General features: G+C 48.0%; 1 protein-coding gene across 9 annotated transcripts; it reads right to left on the bottom strand.

Annotated features, from left to right (window-relative positions):
• Window positions 1-84: 84 nt before the first annotated feature.
• Window positions 85-27,323, bottom strand: POGZ (pogo transposable element derived with ZNF domain). 9 transcript variants are annotated; one of them, XM_061359521.1, is made up of 19 exons: window positions 27,158-27,322; window positions 26,266-26,436; window positions 19,131-19,255; window positions 12,932-13,107; window positions 12,086-12,194; window positions 11,614-11,907; window positions 10,971-11,174; window positions 10,193-10,302; window positions 9,536-9,870; window positions 8,681-8,835; window positions 8,113-8,213; window positions 7,078-7,224; window positions 6,139-6,273; window positions 5,469-5,641; window positions 4,806-4,946; window positions 4,167-4,226; window positions 3,740-3,852; window positions 2,963-2,987; window positions 85-2,820 (listed from the first exon to the last, which is right to left on the bottom strand). In XM_061359521.1, the coding sequence occupies exons 3-19, from the start codon at window positions 19,252-19,254 to the stop codon at window positions 1,272-1,274; spliced, it is 3,951 nt and encodes a 1,316-aa protein (XP_061215505.1). In that variant the 5' UTR covers window position 19,255; window positions 26,266-26,436; window positions 27,158-27,322; the 3' UTR covers window positions 85-1,271. The 9 variants fall into 9 exon arrangements, with proteins under 9 accessions (XP_061215505.1, XP_061215507.1, XP_061215504.1 ...); XM_061359523.1 differs by lacking the exon at window positions 26,266-26,436 and having other exon boundaries at window positions 6,139-6,270; window positions 27,158-27,323; XM_061359520.1 differs by lacking the exon at window positions 26,266-26,436.
• Between the last annotated feature and the right edge of the window lie 295 nt (window positions 27,324-27,618).

Below are 27,618 nucleotides of genomic sequence, written 5' to 3'. Positions count from 1 at the left end.
TCGCGCCGAGGATCCGCGATGCACGTTATATTAAGCATTACGATAGCACAAGAGTTAAATAGTTCTTCATAAGAAAAACACATGTTTATAAATCCATTTCCCTGGTTTTATTAAATGTTCCACTTATGTACATTTTAAAGATGAACCATTTACAGGTCTGCACATGCTGCCTCCTGCTTTCCTTGGGTCATGGGGAAGGTTCACAAAACCTCTATGGAAACAGAAAGGTGCAGGTGCTTCTGAATTCTGTATGTCAAAATGCCTTCCGTTTATACCGTAATACATACAATTAAAAAACCCTCAAACATGCAAATTGTAGAAAAATTTAAGCTGGCAGTGAAAAATAAAAACAAACGTCTTCTTTTTGTGCATGTCACAGTTTGTTTCATCAAATGGGATTTCTAATTCTAAGGAACGTAGTGTCTGATGCCACTGGTTAAAGCAGGTTTATCAACTACGAGTAGTTAAAGGTCAACCTTTAATGGTCCGTATGGTTTTAACTCCCATCTACTGCACAGGAAGGTCAAGACAGGCTTGACTTCCCTCTCCCACCATGTACCCTCTGTCAGTGATTCTTTGGAGCAAGGCAGGGGGGGAACCACCGCGCTGTGTGGCGTCACCGCAGAGCGCGCTCGGGGGGCAGCACCGGCTCCCAAGCTGCGTGGCTGGCATTGACCACGCCAATGCTTTCGCTTGGGTTTCAACCCCACGTCCAAATTCACAAGCAAAAGAATTTCTTGAAGAAAAAAAAAGAAACCAAACCAGGAAACCCAAACCAAACCCAAATCTCAACGGCCAATTGGAGCAGGTTCACACAGTAGAGCAGTAACTCGGGTCTAAATATTCCACAGAAACCTCCACCTCTGGGTCAAGTGTTAAAAAAAGAGTATCTGTGTTAAGACAACCCAAAAGATTCAGATACTGGTTCATTAGCTACATAGGTTTTGTTTTTTTCTCCTTTCTTTAGAAATGGTCACATTGACAATGTATAATTCAAAACATTTCTGCACAATAAAAACAGAAACTATGATACAGTGAGGTAAAGAAAACGCAAAAATATTCACCCACAATATATTTTCAGAAAATACCAACACAGTGATTTTTCTTTTAAAAAAGCACAAAACTTATAAATGAACAGCATAAATGGCTATTTATCTGAGTGATCGCCTACGAATTTCCTAAACCCACAAATCCACAGGGAAGTGTAATGGTCTCATCCAACATTTATTTAAAAAATACCCCTTTCTGGATCGCACCGGGCAGAACAGCGCTCACATCTCCATCAGATCCAAATCAGCATCTTCGAAGCCATAGAAGGACTCAGTCTCGCTCTCCCCTTCGAAGAGCTGGTGGAGGATGTCTGGGTCTGCAGGTTCCTCGGCCTGGGCCTGGGCCTGGGGCTCGTCGCTCAGCTTCAGCTGCTCCTCCAGCGTGGTGATGAGCTCCTCCTGCATGTCAGCGTTGCGGGTGGGGGAGTTGGCTGTGCCGTCCGGCCCCGGCAGCACGCTGGCCACCAGGAAGGACTGCTGCACCAGTTCAGGAGAGTCACTGATGACCTCCAGCACCTCTGCCAGCCAGCACAGGACCAGCTGCAGAAGAATGTCCGAGTCGCACGTGGAGTCCGCCATCTCCTTGGCTTGCTCTTTCCACTTTTTATGCAAGAAATTTTTCACAGTTCTCTTTATACAAACATCCAGAGGTTGGATTTTGGAGCTGCAGCCGGCGGGGACAACGGCCGGCAGCGTGCTGGACGCGCTCAGCAAGGAAAGTACTTCCTCGGAGAGGTGCGTTCGGTGACAATCCAGCACCAGCATGCCCTTGCTGTTCTGGCACCGCGTGTGCTTCTGCCACACTCTGGACGACCACAGCTCCATGACTTCATCATCGCTGTATCCGTTCTCCTTCGCTTCCAACACGATCGACTCCGGCACGTTGGCGGGCTGCTGGACGTGACCCCTGTAGAAGACCAGCGTCGGGAGAACGCTTCCGTCGGCGAGGATGGTGAGGATGATGTCGCACCAGGGCTCCCCGGTTCCCACCGTCTGCAGAGCGTTCTCCTTCCGGTCATCGCTGCTCAGCACCTCCACGTCGAGGAACAGGGAGATCTCGTCGATGGCTGCGATCATGGAGAGAGGCAGGTCCTGAGTGTGGATCTGCCGCTGCACGAACTCGATGAAGCAGCTGGCGTTGTCCTCCACGTCCTTGGGGAGCGGGTGAGCCACTGCCCTTCGGGTGTGCGTGCTGAGGTTGTGCCGCAGCATGAACCGCACTGCCCACTCGTAGGAGATCTTGAAGCCACCCTCGAGGGACCGGCCGATCTTGGTGGCTTTCTGGAAGAGCGTCTCCTCGTTCACGGGCAGCTGCTGCTCCCTCTGGGTGAGGACCCACTCCGCCAGCTTCTCCTCAGCCTCCAAGCTCAGGTATTTGCCTTCTGACAGCGAGGCCAAGTTCTCCTCTTGGAAAGCCTGAAACCTGCGGAGCCAGCGCTTGATGCGCCGCGGCGGGTTCCGGAAGTGCTCCGCAGCCTGTTCAGTGTTGCAGCACAGAGCAAACAGTACAACCCTCAGCTTCTTCACCGACAGCTGCTCCTTTCTGCCTGTGGGCTCAGGCTCCCTTGTTGGCTGCTCATCCTCCTGAGCATCAATATTTAAGCACTCTTCCTCCTGGCAGAGCAGAGCTCTGTTGTAGGCTGCTGGTGCCAGCTCAGGCTCCAGGTCACCTTTCGTAGGTAACACAGACTTTGTTTTCACAGTAGCAGCTTTACTTGGGGAGTAGGTAGGACAAGGGTTCTTCATGCTTTTGTCCTGGAGCTGAACGTGCCTTGAAGGGAGAGAACACAGAGAGAACTCTTATAACACAGGAAATAAAGCTGCTGAGGAAAAACCAACCAACCAGCCCCAGCCCCAGCCCCAACCCCACCAACTGGAACGGATGACGGCAGACAGGGGTTTGCAAGGTTTACCTGGAATGCGATATCCAAGTAGGCCCTGTTGGGAAAAACAAAACAACAAAAACGTGTGAACCTCAGCAAACCAAACACTAAATCAGTGCAAATAAACAAGTTGTTTTCCAGAGAGGAACAGCAGTGTCCCTCTGTTTGTCTGTCACTGCACTGTGGGAACAGCCAACACTCATCATCCGTTCAAACCCCAACCAACCTCCTCCTGTGCCCAAGCACTGCCACATCCAAGCCAAGGGAGGCCTGCTCAGCCAGGCAGTCCCACTGAGCAGTGCTTAGGCACAAACAGCACAACTCCACATCCACGTGAAGTGAGGAAAGCTCAGCTTTGGCCAGATCCCTGCAGGTGATGCCCCTGCACTAGGCCAAGGGCTGAACACCACTTACAGGCTCTATATAAAAAGCAGCATCAGCAGCTGCTTAAAGCCTCCTGGTGTCGCAGAGGTACAATGATGTCTCAGATGGGGAGAGGAACCCACTAAAGCCCTGGGCATTTTGTCTCCCTCAGAAGAGCTCAGAACAGCCTTAGCACGGACACAGCTGAGCTCCAGGCAGAGCCAGCCTCATTCAAAGCTTAACTCTCCAATCCCTGTAACACTGGAGACTCATTCAGGCACTTCAGGAGGTGCCCAACACTACATTTTACCACAATTCAGGACTCAGTAAGTGCTCACTGCAATGCCAAACAAAGGTGTATTTGGCTTGGGGTCTAGCAATGGATGTATCATGTCCTCCCACATTAAGGTTTTGCATCTTTTCTGCTCCTTTTCAAACTCTTACCTCGGAAAATAATGTTACTAAACTCATGGGATGGATTGAAGACCAGATGTTTGGCCATTGCATCACCCTCAGATGTTACAAAGGGACAAGAGGAACAGGACAGCTTTACACCACTGGAAGGGGATGGAAAAAGAAAAGAAGTGAGCTTTGTACCAGATATGAAAATATGTCTATCCCCTCAGTAACAATGAGAAAAGTCACCCTCCAGTGCATACAGGCAGTGTCCCCACCCCAGAACGTTAACTCCCACTGGAAGGCAATGGGAGTCTCAACACACTGCCCCCAATTCAACTTCTTCTCCCATGTGGCAAAAAATAAACAGGGCCTCTTCAGAAGCAGATCATGAAAGAACAGAGCTGGGAGATCAGACAGTGAATGGGCATGAGCTTCCCAGGTGATTCAAGGAGGATGAGAAGTTTTCCATTACCAGGCAGTGTAGTTTTTAAATAAAGCCAAGTATTTTGGACTCTTCCGAGGAACGTGGTTGCTGTAAGACAAAAGAGGTTATTAAATGTCAGAATTATTCTGGGTCTTTAAAGAGCCCCAAAACCCATACAAAATACAGCACATTTACAAAGACAGACCCAGTCCTGGCTTTAATACTGTTTTGCCTGCCAGTCTTGTATTCAAGGAGATGAAATCTCCCTGTCTAAATAAACCCACCCGTACAGGACCATTTAAAAAGCCCAGCTTTTGGAGAAACTGCTCTGCCATCCCACTGCGTGGTCAATCCACAGCCTTGTGCAGGCCACAGGCTGCAGAAGTGTAATTTTTGGTGTATTTTTTTCCCTTTTAAAAATACTTATTAAATCTGAGAATTTTGCAAGAGATCTGAGGAGCACTGAAAGGTGGCAGCTGTGTGCAGCAGTGTGCAGCAGCTCCACACTGACAGCTCAGAAGCAATCTTGTGCCCACTCTCCTCATGTCACTCAGAGCCGTTCCCCACATCTGCACTGATACACATGTCCAGTGTCCTCCAAACCACTGCAGCCTACTGGGGTTTCCCCATCTCCCTTCCTCACAGTGCAGACAGACCCGGGCAGGAGGGATTTCAGGAGTCACATACTTGATCATGTGGTTGGCGTAGGCTCTGGAGCAGCAAGTGCTGTAACGACACAGCGAACAGTGCACGTAGGTGGGGAAGTGGTTCGGGAAGTCGGGGATTTCGAAGCTGCACTCCAGACAAGTCTGCCTTCCTAAGACACTCCTGAAGGGAAGAGGGGTGTTTCCATCAGTGTCTGAACAGGTATCGTGGAGTTACAACAATCGAGCAGGACACAGAAGGATTTAATGACATGTGAACTGTCAGAAGCCTGCAGTGAAGCTACTCTCATCCTGCACCCTAGCTCCTGGGGTGCCTCGGTGCCAGGCAGAACATTTCCCACTTGCTGTAATCCAGAGTAGACCATGGAAGGGTGGATTAATAAATAAAAACCAATAATGATAAAAAAAACGTATTTCAGACAAAGCAGCAGGACACAGGGTGAGCACAAAGCCCTTATGCTGCTGAAATTCCACTGTTTCTAGAAAAGTACTCAGCTAACTCTATGTTTGGCAGTTTCACCTTAAGGGCTTTCAGAATGTGACTCAGTCCTGGGTTTGTGGGAAGCTGGACTCTCCTGGCTGCCCGGTGCCCAGGATCCTACTAGCCGTCACTGTGGCATTGACAAACTATCTACATTCCCTGCAAGAATCTTTGGAAATGGTAAATTTAGCAAAAGGTGCTGACATTTTTTTGACCGCTCTCTTCTGGACGTTCCTCTGGACAGGCGGGTACAGGAGGATGGGCTGGGGGTCGGCAGCAGATGCCAGCGGAGCGGCTTCCTGTCCAGTGCCCTGCGGCATGTCATTTGACGATATTGGCACTGTCCGTGGCTGTCCTCTAGATGCCCTGATTGTAACCTGCAGAAAACAGATACACCCATACCTCCTAAAACACAAGGGCAGAAGTGATCTATCCAAATTCAGACTCCTCTGCTTGGCTCTTAGCAGAGAAGAAACAGTGCTCTCAGGACACAACTCGTCCCACCCAGGGCAGCAGTAGCCTAAAAGAGGACACACGACTTGAGCCCCACAAGTGCCTGTTTGTCCCTAATGACTACAGAGGGCGTCCAGACAACTAGTTCAGATACCTTAGTTAAGAGAGGGTAACCTCTGGCATGGCACTTTCACCTCCTCTCTATCTCACTTAGTGTTTCTATGAATTATCTGATGAACTAAGCACACACAGCACGGGCAGAATACAAAGTGTTCTTCTGGCCCAGCGAGTGTGGTTTAAGTGATGCAGATGAAGCAAACCTCAGTTTTGCAGCACTTAATAAATACACACCACTACAGATGCTACGGGTGTTTCCCGAGGAAACGAGGGCAGAGGCCTGCTGTTAACGTGGATTTCTTACCTTGGTTCCAGGTTTCAATCCTTCTAATTGTTTGGGCTTTCGGAAGGTTTTGTGGTGCTGCAGCTTATGTTCAATTTTATCCTTGGCAAATAGGAACTGGAGTCTACACTTGTTGCAATGATAAACACTCTTCTTCTAAAGCAAATGCAAATGAAATGAGAGTTCATTGTAGAGAAACAGAAGTCACAACACAAACAGGCAGCCCTGTTTGTCTTTAGCATCTCAACGTCCCCCCTGCCAAGCCCCACATGGGGAATGCTTTGGGTTTAAACATTTTGTTTCCATTTTTGAATTAAACCCATCAGGCTCTGCAGGGACACCAGACCTTGCAGTGCCACGGACCACGTCTCACCCAGATGGTTTAAGGCAAAGCAAGGCAGGCAGCAGAGCAGCACTCCTAGAGCTGCCTCACCTCTACCTCTCAGGGTAGGGGGCAAATCAAACCAGGCACTTGGCATTACTCTTCTGTATGCTGAAAGCACCCTTCAGCTACACCCACATGAAATATGCTGTCAATACAGCCAACATACATGGCTCAGAACACTGAGCTATGAAAATGACAGTCATTTGTTACTTATTACCTGGAGATTAAAAAAATTAACCCCTAAATGAACACAGAGCCCACTCCTTGTTTATCATCACAAGAAGCAAACACAGTCCAGCAAAACATGCTTTTTTCTGCTAAGTAACAACAATCTGTGCTACTCCCAAAGGAGCAACACCTCTTCAGCATAATCCCTATGAAAGGTCTGCAATGACAGCATGCAAACTGCATTTGCTATGGAGTGAATACAGCACCTAAAAGCCCTCCTTCAACCTAAGTTTGCTTTCTTTCTGTTTTTATCCCAAGGAAATCCTCAACTAGCCACGTGTTCACTACCCACAACCCCTGTGGAGACTGAGCCACCTCAGACAGAGCCTTCAGGCCTGTGGCAGTACCTGGTGCCTCATGAAGTGCTGCTGGAAAGCATTCCCATTCTTGAAGACCTTGAGGCAGTAGGGACAGAGCAGGTGCCGCGTGTCTTCATGGATCATGCGGAAATGGCTGTCCACCTCAGAGTACAGGGAGGAACGGTACTGGCAGACCTAAGCAGCAGAGAGGCCCAGTCAGCAGTGAAGTACCAGAGCAACCCATCTCACATCTACCACTGCAACATGGAGATCGTAACAGCCATGCCCAGATCCCCAAAGAGACTTATTATGAGTGGAGTTTAGGAACCAGGTCCTACAGAACCTGCCAGCTTATTCCAACTGCAGGATACTAAATCAAGCAGTGTATATTCAGAGCAGTTTGGAAAAACAGGTTTGAACTACTTGTATAAAAAGAAAGTAGTGACAATTCAAGCTCCAGATCCAAGAAAAATAAAGAAAAAGAGGAATAAAGGGAGAGACAGTCAGTCAAAGCATATTAAAGAGCAGCTTCGACAGGGTCTATGCAAAATGCAGAATGTGGCACATCATGTTTTAGCATAACATATTTTAGAAGTTTCTTCTCTGTTTTTTCTTTTTGGAGGGACAGTGTTAGGACCTCTGGGTGGAGATGACACGTTCAGAATCGATGCAAGCACAAATCTCATGGCAACAGAGTGTCAAGAAAAGGTATCACACAAGCAACATAATCTCATCTGCTCCAGAGTGACAACTTCTCTTTATGGCACAGCAATTTGCCTGCAGGCCCTGGGAGGAAAAAAAAAATTAGGCTCTGAATGCCACTGGGACTCAACAAATGTCTATCAGCTGCTCCAGCTTCAGAGTGCTGGGAACCGGTGGCAGCATTCAGCTACTTGTGCTGCCCTAATGGCCACCGGACTTCTCCAAGTCCACACCTGGAAAAAAATGCTCCCCAGCACTGTTCCATGGCCCAAGTCTGCTTCAGACCACTGTGAGCCACACACTTTGCTGAAAAGTGCTGGATTTCTGCTTATTTTCTAGTACATGTTTTCTGAAGTGCAGCCCCTAAACCATTTGTAATACCTGACAAACATAGGGCATCTCCCCAGGCTTGTGGGTGTCCTTCATGTGCTGTAGGAACATTGGCTCACTCTCAAATGCCCATTCGCAAATCTTGCACTTTGCTGCAAAGGAAAGCAAAGGCAGGTAACAGCTGGGGGGCAATGACAGTTCAAGCTTCTTTGGTAACAGTTGTCCCTTGAAACAAACCAAACACCCCCAAAAATCCTAGCTCTGAACTCTCTGAATTGGGCAGACAATGAAATATATTGAGAGGTTTCCAAAAGGCAGCAAAAAAATCCCTTCAACAAAACGGGGGGTTCAACAAAATGCTCTGATGAGGAAGCTCCAAGTGATTTTAAATCAGATGTCAATCTACTGGTAAAATCTCAGTTCTACCATGACATTATTATTGAACTCAAATCTTTAAAATACTCTTGATGAGAAGTTTGCAGAAATGTAGCTTAGATGGATTTTTCTGGTGGCTACAAGGAGCAAAGCAGAACACACTCCCTTCTCAACAGATCTGCAGGTAATACAGGCCAGAAACCCTCTTCAACGGGAACAAACAGCAGCTGCAAAATCAACTTACTCGTTGACTCATAGGGACTGTGGACATTCTCTAAGTGACACTGTAGCTGAAACGGAGTGGAGAACTGTCTGTAGCAATGCTGACAGATGGTGTGGACATCCACCTCGCCATTCTGCTGATCCAGTTCAACGTGGTGCTTCATGTGATTCATAAATCTTATGGAGTGGAGAGAAAGCACGTGAACAGAAATACAAAGACTTTACTCCTGGAAACCCTGAAAGCATCATAAACACTATACCACAAAGCTTTTTAACAGCATTAAGATATTTCCTTCTTGCTCTTCCCATCAAATGTGAGCAAAGTCTCCTTCTACCCAGCCACCTCCTACTCCCTAACTCTAAGGAAAGTCAGAGAGCAGATCCTGCAGTACAGGGGCTGTACTACTTGCTCTTGAGCACTTCCAACTCCAACTTGGCATTCAACTGGTAATAACAAAACATTTCAACTTAAAAGAATCAGTTATCACAACGGACCACCAGAGTGCCTCCTCACCCAGAAGAATACACTATTTCCTAAGAGTATTTTCTCCCTCTGTTGACAAAGCACTGAATAAAGATGACAAGAGCAGTTCTTCAAGAATTATTTCCTATCAGCTACTAATACCAGTGATAAACAGATAAGATTTTTCTGCCGAAGAGTTTAAATTCAATTACTTGAACCACACAATTTTCTTACAGCTTTTGCCCTGGCTGAACTGTGTGATGATGGGCACATCTCTCCCTTTTGTGCTTCAGTCCTGGTCTTAAGCCGTACCATGGGAAAGCTGAAGGGCCTGACAGACTGCTGCTTATGACTTGTTTTCACTTCTATAGGTCAGAGGTATTGAGAGCAGTGTGGTACAGCACATTCTCTTACCTTATGTTGTTCTTTAGCCTCTTGGTGCAGTGTGGACACCTGAAGGAGGTCGGAACCTTGGGGAAGTTCAGTAGCTGGTTCACTTTGCCACCATCTCTGCCATAGTAGAAATCATCTACTAACATAATGAGCTTACTTTGGGACGAGTCAACTACATTTTCACTTGGCTCTGGAGCTTTAGCAGGTGGGGACAGTGCAGGGATAGGGGTAGAAGAGGGTGGAGAAGCAACAGCCGTAGTTTTTTCTGGCGATGGAGGCTTTGCAGATTGAATATTTGGTTCAGATTCTAGAGATTTCCTTTTCTTGAGGAATTCAACCATTTCAGGACAGCAGTACTAAAAGGAAAAAAGACAGTACAAACAACCACAAAACCCCACACACGTTAAACTGGATCTAGAAGAACTGTATGTACTGTTAAACAAAGATCAGATTGCAAATGCATCTCCTGGCACCATGAGGACCTAAACCTGAGGTCCCTCACTGCCTGTAAGGGATGCAGTGAAAGGTCTTCCAAAGGCCCCTCCTCTGCCTCTCACTTTCTGCCAGTCATAGTCTTCCTTTACCCAGCAGGTTCTGATCTAGTGCAAGAACTATTCTTTGCACTCCACAGTCAGAAGCTATTACCCATTAACTGCTCCTCTTTGAATGAGTACTTACACACATATGTCCTCTTAAAGCTTCAGTGACTCGAAACTGAGCATCACATCTTGGGCAGACCTTCCTGCCACCATCTTGCAAATCAAATGTGGGAATAGGAGATGAACTGACTGTAACAGGAAAAACACGAAACAACAGAATCTTTACACTTTGTCTTAAATGTAGGCAATCTTTAGCATACTGAAATAGTTCCATTTCAAGAGCTGTACTTTTAGCTACTAACTAGACTGGAAGAGGCATGAAAAAGGCAGAAGCATGCAAGCTTCTAACCATCTGTATGGCAAAATATGCCCCCAATAGCTAGAATAAGGAGTGATCATTTGTTTGCTTTGGTTTTCCATCAGACTACAATCCCTCACTTTCACCTCCAGCTGTAGTAAGAAACTTGGAACACAGGTAACATGAAATACCTTCAATCAACCTCTCAGGTCTCAAACACCTTAGAAGGTGCTTTTTTGGGAGGAGAAAAGCAAAGATTTTATCCTTTTGCCTCGTTGTGTAGAGTATTTCAGGTGTGTGTACGCTCTCAAGTTGGCAGCACACACCCCAAGAATCCCCAGTGCAAACTAATGCATGCAAGCAAATATCCACAAACAAACAATAATCACTGGGTAAAAACGTATCGGTAAAGACCAAGAAATTAAGAGCAAAGCTTTGCAGAGGCTTCTCCTCATTATGAAACCTCAGTAGTTACACATTAGTGTTTGTTTCATCCAGAAAGTAAGCTTCTGGGTTCTCAGCAGAACCAGTCTGTGACAAGAGCTGCTGCAGATCGTACCTTTTAATGATGATGATGACGACGACTCAGAAACACTGGATCTCTGGGAGCCATGCACAGGGCTGCTGTTGGAAACCACCAGTGGGCCAGGGCTCTGTCCTAACGAAGGAATGGTGTTCAGGGTATTCACTAGCTTAGCAACCTCATTGCTGTTCTCACCAGTCACTCCAGGTCTCTTTACAGTCACAAAGCTTGCAATACTCACTGAGAGGGAAGGGATAATGCAAGAACACTGATAAGGAATCAGTAAGATCCGGTCCACTGTGTGAATCCCACCCCCATCTAGTAGTAGCCTTGTCTCTTGCTCTTCTACCTTCAGTCTGCCCCAAAGATTACTGAGCCATCAATTATCCTGTCCATATATACAAGTGACAAACAAACAGTGTTTTTCACTTTGGGGGACTTCTAATTGATGGTCTCAGAACAGTCTGCAAACTAAAGTTTAACTAGCTCTTAAGCCAAACTGGACACGATGGGAGGATTATCCTCATTCTCCAGGTTGGTGACAGAGATGAAGTGTGAGTCAGTGACAGAGGCAAAAATAGAACCCAGGCTTTCTGGCTCAACTTCTGTCTTTTAGCTGTTATGTCTGAAGATCAAATTATAGACAGTGTCACACTTGCTTCTCCATGGCAGGTCTTACCTAATTTGGGGTTAGTAGCTTGACTGGACTGCCCTGGCTGCTGCACAGTTAACTGTCCAAGTGGTGTTGGCTGCGTTGCAGTAGGAGTTGTGGAGGTGCTGGGAGTGGACTTACTTTGCTGTTGTGCCTGGGACTGTGGGACAGTGCTCCTGATGGTAAGCGTGGCCGGAATGACCGTAGTGAAAGTGTTGGTGGTGGGTCGGACCGGCATGGTCGTACCTGGTCTCACCTGGGCCATTTGAGAGAACACCTGAGGGACACCAACTGCTGGTTTAACAAACTGGGTGCCTGGAGCTTCAAAAACAAAGGGACAAACAAGGTAGATGGAATAATCCAATTGCACAGTAATAGCTGAGTGCAACCTATTTTTCAACACTGCTGAGCTCTCAGAATTCTGGAGGGGGGGTGTGTTTAAGCCCTTGGTACTCTAACAAGGAACATGCCAGTGGCTTGGGCTTGTTTCAGTCCTTACCTGGGACGAGGGTGATGGGTCTAACTGTTTGACCTTGCTGTACATTCAGAACAATTCCAACTTGGTTCATTGTGTTCTGTACAGGCCGCACATTCCTCACAGGAAACCCCTGCAGTCAAAAGGTACCATGACCATATTGAGCAGATGGGAAGCACTGCCAATATAAGCTTTCTACCTTAAAAATCAAATAACCAAATAAACCCCCCCAAGCACCACAGTACTATCACCTGGAGACCACTGAACTATGAGGCCATACTGTTCTCATCCAGCACCTTCCTAACAATAGGGCCTCCTTCCTTACATCTACAACATTCTGATACACAGCCTCCACTCCCGGTCTCTTCTTCCCTAAACACCTATAGAAATCTTCTCACAGGTCTCAGGAAATGCTCAAAGCAGGCAGTGGATGTTCAAACAAGTAACCTGCCCATTTCCAGGCAAACAAAAGGAAGCAGCCACGTGTTCAGCAAGGTCAGATTCACACAGTGGCCAGACCCACCTGCAGCAGGGAGCCAGACCCTACTGGTATGGTGACAAGTGAGCGCCAGCGTGAAGTCCCATCAGCCCTGTGCTGGCTCCACAGGACCTGCTGAGCTGTGGAACGTGGCCAATTTCCTCAAATGAGATAGAGCTGCAGAATGACTGGGAACACAAGCTACTTCCAAACCCAGCTACTTCTAAATCTACATACATTTACAAACCAAAACCCCGCCAGATTTCAGCTTTAGTGTAACATCCACTGAAGAACTGAAACAGGCATCTGATTATTTCTTATCAGAGAAGTCTTCCAGGCCTAAGTGCACTGGATCTTCTCTGTCAGCCATCCTGGCTTGGAAGGGTGCTCACCTGCGTTGTTATGAAGATGGGCTGGCTGGTCACTGGAGAATTGGTGACATGATTGGCATTCTGCATGATCTGCACAGGTCGTAACACTGGCTGAGTTACCATCGTGCCCAGACCTGAGGTGGGGTTCTGGGTAAGGATTAGTGGCTGTCCACTCTGCTGAACAAGAGGATTGCCAGCTGGAAGAGAGAAAAAAACAGAGCAAAAGCCACATCTGTCAGATAAAAAACCTGCCATTCAATTGGCAGTTTTAGGTTTCTGAATTTGAATGAGTTACCCAGAGCATGCTTTAAGAGTAAACTTGTGATAACAGCCAACCCCTCCATATATTGTTTTAATATTCATTCTTTGGCTGGGATTTTCCAAGCTGCCCCTTAGCCTTGAGCAACCTCAGACTCTGATTACTCTGGCTCCTACACACCCTTTGAACACAGGCACAGCAGCTGAAGGAAGCATGTTTTCTAGTCTCATTAACCATGAAGTGAGGATTCACCGGCTGGCAGACACTATGAGAACTTACACTGAACCACTACAACCCCTGGCACAAGATGTGCAGTGATAGTAGAGCAACACTGAAAGCTTCTGAGCAGCATCAACAATCACAGAGCGTGGGGGATACCGGAGCTTGGAGACGATGGCCTTGATGCTGTGAGCACTGCTCAGCACCAGCCAAAACACGGTGTGTTATCAATGCTGTGACACTGAGCACAGCACTGGGAGAGCTGCTGCAGGCAAAAGGAGCTCCAGCTCACACAGAGCCAATGCAGGAGGCCATGTCTAGGACACTCCTCATGATCTACTGCTAGAAAATCCAGTGCATTAGTTTTTGTGAATACCATGGGAGAGGGGAAAACAAACAGACAAACAAGGCCCCAGATATTTCAAACTCAACTTCAGAAAATGAGCAGAATTGAAGAAGGCTTCAGTTTCCTCCTCTCTACCATTCTTCTCCACCCAGTTTAGCTCATTCATATATTTGCATCCATGCACTACCATGTTCACCCTGCTATTACAACAATCCATGTCCTGAGGACAAAGGGCTTCCAATTGGCAGAGGGAGGTGGGATCCAGGAAGCCCCACCACAATCTTCCCACTGTAGATTTGCAGCACAATGTGACACGAGGCTGACACAACATCCAGGTCGTTTCAGGGCTACAAAATGTTCCAACATCCCTGAAACTGCTGATGGTAGAGGCAAGGGTTTGCTGTACCCCAACAGCAAATGTCTCCTGTGGAACTGTGGATCTCCAGCAGCTGCACACCAAAATGTTCTGACCCATAGCCAAGGCAGCTCCTTTGGATGGGAGATGCTTTGCCCTGGCAGTGTCAATGCTGTTGGCTGGCAGTCCTCAGGGTGTACGATCCAAGTGTTTGCATGGAGATGATCCCAGGCAGAAACAGTGATGGTGTGATGGGTGATGGAAGACATCAGCAGGTTCAGATCCAAGCCACGCAGCTGCTGGGCCCGCACTGCTTCTTGTCTCACTTTTTCAAGCACCTCAGGCAGCCGAGGGGCTGCAGGAAAACAGACCCCAGCTCCCACTAACAGAGCATGGGGAGGAGAGGGGAAGCGGAGGCAGAGGATGGGAATGCTGAGGTGTCAGAAAGCTGGCAGCCTGTCTTGGACCAATGTCTTCTTTAGGCTTAAACCAGTGAGCACAAAGCCACTGCTGTCTGAACTGGGTACATGCTGCCTCCAGTCCGAAGTGGAAAGAGGATATGTTACCAGCCTTTGCTGTCTTATTGAGCCCGGTGTCTGAAGAGGGTCAGTAAAAACATGGAAGGAGTCCATGAAAATTAAAGACAAACAGATGGTATTTGCAATCTTCCAAAGAATCCAAAGGTAATCCCTTCACGGTATGAAAAACAGTAAAAGGTGATTGATTATCAAAGCAGCTCAGGACAAAGAAAAATTGAACTCTCTGGATAGTTCTATCATATTTGAAACATTCCCATCCCACCTAGTACCAGGTGAAGGCCCAAATCCAAAGCATCCACAGATGGTTTTCACCTCCTCAGTGTCTCAAGGATGTTACTTGACTAACAAGGAGCACACAGTCAGCCCCAAAGCTTTGCCAAGCTGGAAGTCTGTGTCTGTAAATGTCTTGGCCATGGAACTTCCATGGGAAATCCTGAAGCTCTGATGATTTGTGGTTTCCAGCTCCTGCTGGTGCTCCTTTGGAATTCACAGAGAATCTGGGCAGACTTGGACTAGTTGGAAACACAAAAGATGACTTTAGGCTCCACTTTAAAGCAGAGACCAGCTGACAAAGATCAGTCCAACGATTTGGCTCTCTTCTCCAGCAGGGACACAGAAGGTTTCCTGAAACGCTGTCATTACTAGGAAAAGACAGTACCAGAAACACATATAAATACTGATTCCTTACCAGAACTGCAGGTTCTTTTCAGTGTGGCCACGATGGACACAGTTGTATGCCCAGTTTTTCTCTTTTCCCAGGCTTTGGTAGACTCTCACAAGTGAGAATGACAAGCACCCTGCAGCAGCATGTCCAGGAGCATGCAGTACTGCTTGACATTGTTTCCAAGGAAGTCTGTAAAGGTTTCCACAGATCCTGCAGCACTGTGCACTGACCGGCCAAGAGAGACGTGCAGAGATTCACTACTTCATCATGGGAGAAGGAGGAGACCATGGCAGAAATCAGCTGCTGGGAAAGAACAAGTTACATTCTTCTCTCTTCTCTGCCTGCCTCTCCATGCATGATTGTCCAGATAGCCCACTGGAAATGGTTTAACTGGCTTCTTGGAGGAGGGTGATTTAGACCTAAATGCCAGCTGATGAAGTGAGCCTCCTGAACAGCCCATGTGGTCCTGCACACAGTGATCCTGGTGAGTCCTATGCCTCTTCCTACACTCCTTGAACTCCTCCTTGATTTCCAGTGTGCTACCAGGAAGGCAAAACGTAGATATGTAGAAGAAGAGTTTCTTTATCCTCTCTCTCAAGTAAGCACAGCAGAGATGCTCTCCTGTAAAGGAGAAGCCATTCCTTGTCGGATTTACCCTGGCTGTTCATAGGAGAGGCTGGACTGACAAAGCCTCTAGAAAGCCCCACAGGGATGTGCACTTCACAACAGCATGACCTTCCTAGAGAAGAATGCTGGGCCTATCAGGAAGTTACTTTGCATGTGAACAACCAAGGCACCACAATGGGGACCTCAAAGTTAGAGAGCACAGTACTTCATTGCTGAGGAGCTCACCACCAGCAAGGTTCCCACCACTGACACAATCCACATCAGAGTCAGGGGTAAATTGTTAGGACATCAGCACATCAACACCAAGACTCTGAATTCCACACTTGTGCATCAACAAAGGTCTACTCAGGCCTTGGGAAGGCGGACTAAATTGCCTGGGAGGATGCAATCCCTTGATGACTTTGTTTGCCAATGAATGGCCCTGGGCAGCCAGCAGAAATAGCTGAGTGAAAGGAGCAACATTTCAGGCTTTAATGGCAGCTGAATTGGGTGTCAAGTGGAGTCAGCTCTCCAGGGCATTCCCAAGAAAGGATTCCTGGGGCCTGCTGACCCAGGCTTGGAGGTATCTAAGAAGCCTTCCACCCTTTATGGCTCCTGTGCTCTCTGAATGCATTTCCAGGCAGGATGGCAGGTCCAGCACTGCTCCAAGACACAGAAGGCATGCAGAGCAGAGCTAACAGAAGCTTCTGCCCTACCACCACTCCATGGATGACAATGCTGAGCTTGGTGTGAACAAGCACCGTTTGTGTCAACAAGTGGAAGAGCAAAAATGATACTAAATGTGACGTACAGTTGAGGGCAGAGGGACACAGGGCAGTGTCCTGTCACACTGGTGCAGCAGCAATTGAAACTGGACAGAGTTCTTTCACTTCCCATCCCAACCTGGCTCAACCACACACTGTTATGCGATGGCTGCATGTTAAGCAGAAGCACAGTATTTTTCTTCTATAGTTTCTATATTTTCAGGACAAAAAGCACTTTGTGATTCCCCCAGTGAAAAGAATGGCAGGAATGTAAGTTATATTTTTATCTGATGGAGGAATTATTAACAAGGAGCCAAGCTGTCAGGCTGATGTGCCATGTGGCACCCAGCTCATCTCTTGCCAACAACAACAGTGCTTTTTTGGATACAAGGACAGACATGTATGTTATACCAGCCAGCTCTGCACATCTGTGGAACATAAAGAACTGGTTTGAGTGGGATACAGGTACAGCTAAAAGCAATCAAAGGAAATTAAGGAAAGAAAAAATTAGGCCGAGCGTCACTTCAAATATATTTAGCTTTCAGTAATTTTTCCTTTTATGTCCTATTTGAGACATTTTAAAACTAATCTGCAGGGAAAAATATGGATCCAGCTGAAAGACAGAATAAGATAAGCTAAAAGATATTTCCATCTTTAGCTTGGAAATCCTGTTTCCTGGCTTTTGGGTCATTTCTAGGCAGTGTGGTACGTGCCTGTGCTCTACCCCTTCAGAGGGGAACTGGTGGTGTGTGTACAATGCACCTCACGAGAAATTCAAGCCTGCGTTTGTTCTGAAAGTCACGTATTTCCCAACATGGATGCTGTTATCTAAGAAACGGATAAATTTGAGGTTTCCAGACTTGCTCATAACTGAATTACATCCTAGAGAGAAAAAAACCAAGCCAAACCCCAACAAAACCTTACACTGGGAGAATGGACAGATGTAATGGGTCTTCCTCAGCCCAAACTTGTCTTTTTGATGAATATAAACCAAAATGCATGACAACAGCTGGGATGGCTCCAGACACTGCTCATTTTGTGAGCACTCCACAGAGTCACAACTTAAATTGGGATGTGACCCTCAGTCACTAGGCCAGCAGAGACTGCAGGGACCAAAGAGGTGCCAGATATTCCTGTGGCACTCTGCCACTCAAAATCCTGCCTGGCATCAAGCCCAAAACGATTCCCCTGCAAGGCAAAGCCATGTCTTAGGAGCTGGTAGGGACTCAGCGAATCCAGTACACAGGAAAGGCCACACTGCTTCACTTTGCACCGGTCCTGAAGTGCCAAGCTATCCCCTGCTGCACCACTGCAGTCCAGAGAAGCTACTCCACCACAAGAACTGAAGTGCTCCAGAGCTATGAAAAACCGAGTGTGTTTCCATGCTTCTTCACCCAACAGCATCCACCCCAAAGCATTTAAAAGTCTAACACTCAATGAAGGAGAACGGCTGTATGACAGCGAGCAGGAACACAGAGCACAACCAACAGCATCACCCCGACCACACAGAGTCTGTTTCCATCCCAGCAGATCAGGACAACACAAATATAACCCATGTTACCAAGCTCACCCTGACCCACAGAGCCCTGACAGAGCTGACCAAGCTGTCACCTCCCAAGTTGTGCCTATTTGGAAAGGCACTCTTGTGGCTGTAAAGGTCATTTCCCTCTCTCCTCTCTTCCAACACAGACCAACACACCTCTGAGATCTTGAGAATTTTTCAGCAGTCTCTGATCAAACACTGCTTAAGAAATTCTATAAACCCTCCTTAACAGGCAGGCTTGCACTGCAGCAGAAAAAGATCCCAACACACAACACCACAGCACAGCACAAGGGCAAATCCAGCACGGTTCCTGCAGGAAACAGGCAAAGCAATCCTGACCCGAGACCAAAACAACCCCAACTGAAACGAATTCTACCAAATCATGGGTTAAATAAGTAATAGTAAACTAGCTTTAATCTCACTAGTTTGACTATGCAAGTTGCCACAGAAAATGCAGTTCTCCAGTCAAATACCTGACTCCTTCAGGCACCATTTCCAAACTGCTGAAGGATCAAAAGTTAGTCCCCACTGACTTCTGAGATGCACCAAAGCACTTGATAGTAGAAACAGCATCACCTACTTAAATTATCAGTTCTCTACTTTTAAGAAACTACGACTTTGGCTGAAGAACAGGAGTAACTTTGCTGAAGCATCACAGCAAAGCCCTTTTCAGACAAGCCATGCATCCAGCACCTGCAATAAACCCCAGAGAATCAAGCTGCTTCCTCATGCACAGGACTGGCCTCATGCTGCACCGCATCAGCTCTGCCCAGCACTCCAGAGCTCTGCTCACAACCACAGAACTCGACTTGTGCTGCATTAAGTTATCAAATGAGACTGCTTCCTCAATAGGATGTGACCCATCACTGCCATTGCTATTGAACACTGGTAACGGGAGGAATTCTGGACTCAAACAGTTAATTACCCGCAGCAGTTTTTTCAACTGAATTATAATCCTCAACAACAGAATCTTCAATCACATCACTGATCTTCTGCCATGGTTCCAGCTCCTCCTCCTCACATTCCATAAAAAGGTCCGTGTCCGCCATCCTGCAAAGGGAAAAGAAGATAAACTTTCATTGGAAAACTATGTTTGTCAGGCAGCAGAAGTCATTCCTTAGAAGAAAAATCTAATACCAGAAATAGGAACAATGTTTTATTTCCCAAGGAAATGAATAAATCAATTAATTAATTAATAACTGTGGCTGAAGGAAGTAAGAATCCTGGGTTTTGCCCTGTTCAAGGCTTTGAATATTCCCAGATTACTGCCAGTACACGACAGAGATTCAATATCCAAGCCTCAATGAGTAAAAATGTGGGTGCAAATGTGCAGAGCCCTCAGCTGCCCCCAGCCAACCCCTCCACCACAGCCCACAGCCCTGGCTCCTGTCCTCAGGAGAATAAGAAGCACTTAGCAACTAGTTCAAAGGGAAAAAAGATAAACAGGAAAGGGATTTTCTGCACTTATATTCATAGTCATTGTCCCTCAACTCCAGCAGATGTTCTCTTGATCTCCAAAGTACCCCATTCACCTCTTGTGGGTATAACCACTGCCATTTTTATACAGAGAAGACACAGCTCCAGCCTGTTTTGTCTCTTGCTCCTGCCACCTCTCTTTCAAACTTGTCTTTTGGCCACGTCTTTGTGAGATAGGGAAGCAGAAACAAAGGCAATTTCCTAAGCAGTGAGCGCACCACTGTCAGTGTAATGACCTCCCAACATCTTAATTCCCAGTGGTACCTTCTGCTTCACTATTTACACATCTTCCCACCTAGTTTGCTCTCCTGAGCACTGCTGCACAGTCACAAGTTTTCAGGGATCTGCCAACAGTGAAAGTCAAGTGTTTTGTCCTGGGACTGCATCTAATCTAGACCTCAACAATGTGCAAATCTGTATGTGCTTCAAGTTAAGAGTTCACTTAAACATTCAGACAATCAAGCCAGAATTAAAGCCAAGATCATTCACAAGCAGCAACAGTCTCAAGTGTCCTAGGGGACATCTCTTCTCAGAAGGTGGTGGAGTTACCACCAAAGGTCTCCAGCAGGCTGATTTTCAGTCCTGTGCTGAGATTTGATCGATAGACACACATTCTAATCACTCTTTGACAACTCACGCCATTGAGCCAAGCTGCTGGGAGGAACTTCATGGTAGACTCAGTTTTGCCTTGTTTCAGGGTTTGGCTCTTTCTGAACCTCACTTACAAACAATGTTTATGCAGCATTTTGATTCTCCTTAATCTCAGTCTTTAAGCAGTATGCCTTATTCCAGAAGCTCAACTGCACTCTAAGTGAATGGGAATCAAGACATCTAGGAGGGGTTTTGCTCTTCTTTCCACATCCATGATGGAACCAAGAAGCAAAGAGCTCAAATTGAAGAACAGAAGATTCTGATTTGAGACATTAAAAAAAAAAAACAAAACAACAAACCAGAAACAAAACACAAAAGACAAAGAAGAAATCCAAAAATAATTTCTGAAATGACAAATAGCAATATTCCATTTCCAGAACAGAAGCTCTGGAGTATAGCTTTATGCTAGAGATCTGCTTAGCAGTGCACAGCAACAATCAGAAAGACTGAAATACTATATCCTCTGCCTGTTAACACAGACTTTGTAATAATTACAAGACCTTGGTCAATCTCACACAAGCCACACTCCGAACTTGAATGGAGAGCCATTACCAGGGATCAATAGCTATAAATTCCTCATCTTCAATATTCATCCTTCACAGAAACATCTAGAAAAAGATCCTGTTAAGCTTCCAGGACAAAGCTGCTCTTTGCTGGTGACACAACAGTAACTATTTGTCTGGAATCATGTTACTGCCTGCAGACAGTAGCAGGGCCCTGATGCTGTAGTGATGGGCAGTCTATAAATAGGATCCATAACCTGCTCTATTCACCAACGCAGGCACACGCTGGCCGGGGAGGGCACAACCAGAGGAAGCCTCTGCACACATTGCACAAATATATTATTCAACACCTCATCATTATTCAAAAGATGCAACGACAAAATGCTAAAGAGACTGTAGTTACAAGCTTCTTTTGACACTAACTTACATTATGCACATAGTATTTCATCTGTTCAGATGAACTGAACTAAGAAAATGTCTCCTCTCTTCTATAATGTAACAGCTTTGTTTTTCAAAGCTTTGATCTTGAATATTTTTGTATGTAAGAAGCCTTTGCTCAATAAAGTGATTAATCCCAATGATAAATACTCTACATTTAGCTCTTCAGCACTTTGTTGGCAGATGCTTGGTTGAAAATACGGATGCCAAAAAAAATTACAAAAGAAAAATACAGAAGTGTTCCAGACCAAGAAACCAAGGAATCAGCCTTTCAGACAGAAAGGTGGTTTCTCTCCCCTTTAGCTGGCAATGGCAGAAGAGCTCCAGGGGAAGAGCCAACATACATCAGTCCTACATATTACAACTGGCACAACTGCAAGATACAGAGCCTTCAGTTTTTGTCAGCTGATGTGGTTCCTGCTCACTGTTGCCATACAGGGGAGAAAAGCCAACTGCCATTAAACTCTCCTGTGAAAAGCTGGCCACCTGATTGCATTCTCTGCTCAACGTGATCACCATCACAGGGGAGAATCCAGCAGTAGGGATGGTTTATTTGTACCCTGTCATGACAAGGAGATCTTGTCTCCTATGCCTCACCACAAGAAAGTCTCCCTTGTAGATTCCAAACTTCACTTGAAATTAAGATCCAATGTATCTATCAGTGAGCCACTTTCACATTGTTAGAAAGGTGCCAGATACAATCCCTACAGCCTGTCGTTATTCACCCAAAAGAAAATGAATGAGCAGGTAGAACGGACCTACCCCTGTGTTGTGTTCTGGAAGCTTGTTGGCACTTTCAACCTTCAAAAGCCTCTCAGTAAACCAGATGAAGCTCAGCTTCTCCACCCAACGAGGTGGCAAACAAAGGGCTCAGCACCCACAGTGAGAGTTTTAACTCAGTCATATCCCTGGTGTAGTGATGTGAGCACAGAGCACCGTGTCCCACGCGCTCCCCATCCTCTCAGGCACCTCAGCAGCAGGTTCTACACCAGCTGCAGACCACAGCAGCTCATTGTGCTCCCTGAAGTCATCTCTAAAAGATGTGTGTGACATAGTTACAGTTTCTTTCACAGCTTGGTTGTTAGGTGACACAGAGCAACGAAGTTATGACATACAATGTTGTATATACACACACACCTCTTTAAAAAGGACTTCAAATGAATAAGTTGCTCAGTGCTCTTCAGGATCCATGTGGTGGATGTGCTACTCCTGTGACACAAACTTCACTTTCTCAGACTTTTAATTAAAAACAAGTAGAAATAAACCAGCACTTGTCAGAGCCCCACTGGTGGCCCAATTTCTCCTACTGGGGGAAATCATCTCCAGCTGGGGGAAATCATCTGCAACACAATCAGTTTTAAGGGCACAGGAGCAGGTCAGAAATGAATCTGTACTCCATGAGCCAGGTGACTTGGTAAAGCAAACAGCTGGATTTTGTTTGAAGACAAAACAAAGAGGAGGGCCAGAGGCTGTTATCCCAGAATTTCCCAACATCCTCCCTTGATAGGGTGCTAACTGCAGAGGTACAAATACAGCCACACACTTTGCTGTAGCAACAGCAGAAAATCCATCAGACCTGCTTGGATCAAGTGCTGGAAGGCTGGAGAGAGGAGCCTCAACTCCCACCTCACATTCCCCAGCCTAGAGCTGATCTGCTCATGTGGCCTTTCCCCTGCTAGGAGAACTCCAGATGCAAACACAATTATGCTCCCACCATCACAAGTGTTGTTAGGTTGCTTTAAGTAATGGCTATCCTAACCCTAACAGATAACATCAGGTCTTCAAGAACCCTAACCTAAAGCCTCACTGGCATTCTGAAAAGAGAATCTGCATCTTCATGTGAATTTACAATGTAAAACCCCAAGTGAATATGCAGTGAGAATCAGTCAAGTATTAGCACAAATCATTACCATGCTGATACTCCTGTTCTTTTTTAAAGGATAAAGTCCCAACTGACTCCCATGGGGACCCCACAGACACAGTTGACTATTAGTGATGAAGGACTGAACACATACCAAGGAAATAGTTTATGGAATTTATAGATGGGCCTTGCACCTTCTGAAAGTCCGTGACTACCAAATTCCAGCATACAGGTGACTCCTGCAAGGTCTCACACAGGGCTTTATTCACCTCATGCAGAGCTGCCAATAGTGGCAGCACAACAGAAGGGAACACCCAGCACATAGAGCAATGCATCTGCATGGGAACTGCTGCAACAGCTCCACAGAGGTTATTGTGGGCTGATGACCGGGCTTAGAGCGAAGGAACAAACACACCCTGGGCAGGCTGCATCCCTTCACTTCACAAACAGACCTCAGGCAGGCTGCATCCCTCCAATGGGAATGTAGCTGCTCTGCCCGGCAACAAAAGGCAGAGGTAGGTTGTGCACAAACTACATCCCAGATTATCAGTGTGAGCACCAAGCACATAGACTTTGTTGGTCCTTCCTGCCAGTGGTTTGTCAGTTTTTATGCCAGTCTAGATTTGCCATTGTAGATTTAACTGCAGGATGGTTAGAACACTATCAACGCCCCAATCCTTTCCAAAAGTATGCATTAATTGACTCTTACATGTTGTTCAGCACTTGCTATAAAACAACCTCCTCTCCTCCCGACAGTCCAGAAAAGCAGAAATCTAAACTGTAAGACTGAGGGTCTGTAAGAGACCTACAAATAAGCCTGAGATGATTCAATGCACGCTTGAAGAAAGAAACGAATTCATAAATCAACTTCTCTTGTCCAAGTTAAATTCTTCTCTCCATCCTGGCTTTCCCTGGTGAACATGCAACCTCCACACAACTGCTGCCTTATTACTCTTGGTACTGTGCACTTATCAGTGAGGAGCATGTCCTAACTTCTGAAGAACCCAGAAATCCGACGAGGTTACATTAAGTGCAAATGAATCCTACAGTAAAAGTTTTTGCTGTCAAGACATGCTGCAATCCCTGCCCTAAGAAAAGATAATGCTCTTCAGTGGCTTTTAATGACTGCCTAGAACTGATACAATCTCAGTGATGAAAATCCACACAGGATAATGTTTTCATCACTGCCTGCATGGCCATTCATCACGAGCAACACCTCCGAAGGAACAGAGGAGGTGAAAGGCCCTGTACAAGTTGAGTGCCAGAGTTCACCAGCTACATCCTCTGGGCCAAGGTAAATTTACCTGTCGTTGACTGATGTGGTTGATTCGACCTTCCTGGTTCTTAAGTAATTTCCAAACTTCAAATGCTGTCATTTAAAGTCCTATATGTTTTATTAAAGGCTTTGAAGTGTGTGATGCTGGCTAATTAAAATGTATTATTACACACTCAATTAGAACGATTGTTATCTACCTTCGAGTTTGAACTGCAGAGCAATGAGAACAAACTGCTTTTATTGTGTGAGCATGGGGCTACCTTGAAGCTTCCAGAGGCCAAGAGCACATCTGTAGCTACATTCTGCACTGGCTCTTTTGTGAGGAGACTCAAGCACTCAGCACCCTCCTCATGTCAACATGGATGTGGGTCTGCTTGCATGAAGACAGCTGGCGGTTCTTTGACAGTATCTAAGCAGCTGTGGGGATGGGGCACATAAAAACATAACCACATAGAACTACAGACACAAGACCAACTGTAAGTAACATTTGCAGAACTGTGCACCCAGGCAGAGCTTAAAGCAGCAACAGAGAACAAGCGCTGGGGTGAACAGCCCTATAGGATAGCCAGTAATTACACAATTGGAAACAAGATGTGCATGCAGCAAGCCTGGCTTCACGTTCAAGGGTAAAAATTAACAACTGCAGCAGCCTGAAGCCATGAGCCAGTCCCACACAGAACCACAGCAGGGAGTATGTGTATACCCCTGCAAAGTGCTTCCCAAAAGAAGCAACATATCCCCCTATCCTCTACCCCCACTCACTCCTGCCCCATTTGATCTGTCCTGGTGACAGCTGCAACTGCTGCCAAGCTAACAAAAATAAAGCTCTATGTACTGTCATGTGTTGCATGTTCTCCATGAGGGTGCTGGGCAGCAGGATCCATGCCTCTCCTTCATCTCCACACATGTTTTATGCCACATCCCAGCCAAGCAGAGCACCAGAGAGTGAGGATGCCCTGATGCAGCAGCCTGGGCTCCTTAGATACTCTGAAGAGAACCAGAGAGTGAGGATGCCCTGATGCAGCAGCCTGGGCTCCTTAGATACCCTGAAGAGAACCAGAGAGTGAGGATGCCCTGATGCAGCAGCCTGGGCTCCTTAGATACTCTGAAGAGAACCAGAGAGCGAGGATGCCCTGATGCAGCAGCCTGGGCTCCTAAGATACTCCAAAGAGAACCAGAGAGTGAGGATGCCCTGATGCAGCAGCCTGGGCTCCTAAGATACTCCAAAGAGCACCAGGGAGTGAGGATACCCTGATGCAGCAGCCTGGGCTCCTAAGATACTCCAAAGAGAACCAGAGAGTGAGGATGCCCTGATGCAGCAGCCTGGGCTCCTAAGATACTCCGAAGAGAACCAGAGAGTGAGGATGCCCTGATGCAGCAGCCTGGGCTCCTAAGATACTCCAAAGAGCACCAGGGAGTGAGGATACCCTGATGCTGCAGCCTGGGCTCCTCAGATACTCTGAAGAGAACCAGAGAGTGAGGATACCCTGATGCTGCAGCCTGGGCTCCTTAGACACTCCAAAGAGCAGGACTACAGTAAGGGGCGGGCAAACATCTTGATGGTACCAAACATCTGCTTTTTTAGTATCTGCAGCCAAAAGCAGCAGGTGTGGGGTGTTCTGCACAAAGCCTTCCAGGGATCCCAATCCTACTGCAGGGGAGCCTGCTCAGCTGAACTCCTGACCCAGCAATGGTGCGCTGGGGCTCACTGCTTACCAGGGGAAAGGCACTGGCCAAAGGAAGGGAGCGATCCGGGGTTCGTGGTCAGTGTAAGGGCACGGGGCATGCAGGGAAGCACAGGGAGAGGGCCTGCGAGCTCCAGGAAACAAATGAACACCTCCCCCCCTACCCCTACTGGGGCTGCAGGCAGGGAGCCCGGCTCCGAGGTGCTCACTCGTCACCAGCGGATGCCACCGAGGGCGGCAGCGGGCAGCAGGGCAGGCAGAGCCCACCCTGAGGAGAAGGGCAGGCTGGCAAGCCCAGCTCGCCCCGGGCTCACACAAGGGAATGGAGAGGGGGAACCACTCTGTGAAGGCAGAGGAGCACTCCAAGGGGGGGCTCCCACCCTCGGCAGAGGCTCCCCCCGCCGTTAACGTCCCTCCGATAAGGGGCGAGAAGGCCATTTCTCGTGCGAAGGGGAAGCAAAACCCACCCTGGGTGCATTGTGGCGGCTAAGAAAGAGAGAGAAAAATAATCCCCGTGCCCAACATGGCCGCCCACCCAGCACCAGCCGAGGGACAGGGGAGGGGGAAGCACAGCGGGGGGATGCGGCCGTCGTCCCCCCCTTCCCGGGCCGCGCGTGTGGCGGGGGAAGGCCCCGCTCGCCGCCGGGGGTTCGTGAGGCGGCCCCGCCGCGAGGGTGGGGGGGAAAGCGGAGGGAGCTGCCGGTACCGCTTCACCGCCCCCCCCCTCCGCGGCGGAGGGGGTGTGCGCGGATCCCTCCGCCTCCCCTCAGGGGCCGGCCGGGCGGGCTGGCGAGCGGCGGCCGGGTGCGCTCCGCCACCCAGCGGGACCCGCCGCGGCTCCTCCCCGTCCCCCGCCTCGGCACCCCCGAGCCCTCCCTCCTCCTCCCGCCGCCGCTTTGTGTACGGCGCGCTCCGGCCCGGCCATAGCCCCCCCCCCCCTTCATCCTCCCCCTTCTCCCCCAGACCCAGGCGGTTCGAACCGGTTCCAACGGTCACCAAACCGGCCCCCCCCGCCATCCTCGACACCCCCCCCCCCCCCCATAACGGCTCGCGCCCCCTCACCTTCCCGCCGCCGCCGCCGCTCGCTCTCAGCGGGCCCCGCGCGCGCGCCCCCGCCGCGCTCCGCCGCTCTGCGGGAGACGAGGCCGGCGCCGGGGGGCGGGCGGCATCAGCCCGGGGCCCCGAGCGCGGCCCCCGCGGCGGGAGGAGCGTGACGGGACCGCTCTGCTCCCGCTGCCTCTGCGCGGCTGCGCCCGGCTCCCTCCCACCCTCCCCCCGCACCCCAGTGAGGAGAGAAGAAAAAAAGCGCGCCCGGCGGGAGGATACACGCGTGCCGCTCCGCAGCCACACACACACACACACACACACAAAAAGGGGACCTGGCCGGCGGAGGGATACGGTGACGTCATTTCCTTCTGGGCCGCGGGGCGGCGCGGCGATTGGCTCTCGGCGCGGTGACGTCAGCGGGAGGCCGCGGCCTTGGCCTTGATGGAGTTAGTCGGGAGCTGCAGCTCGGAGCGGGT

The sequence above is a fragment of the Neopsephotus bourkii genome, unplaced genomic scaffold (assembly GCF_033783945.1).
Source record: "Neopsephotus bourkii isolate Nb327-2 ecotype Australia unplaced genomic scaffold, CSIRO-AGI_Nbou_v1 NB_989, whole genome shotgun sequence".
In the NCBI taxonomy this organism is placed as follows: domain Eukaryota; kingdom Metazoa; phylum Chordata; class Aves; order Psittaciformes; family Psittacidae; genus Neopsephotus; species Neopsephotus bourkii.
This window is presented reverse-complemented; position numbering and strand designations above follow the sequence as displayed.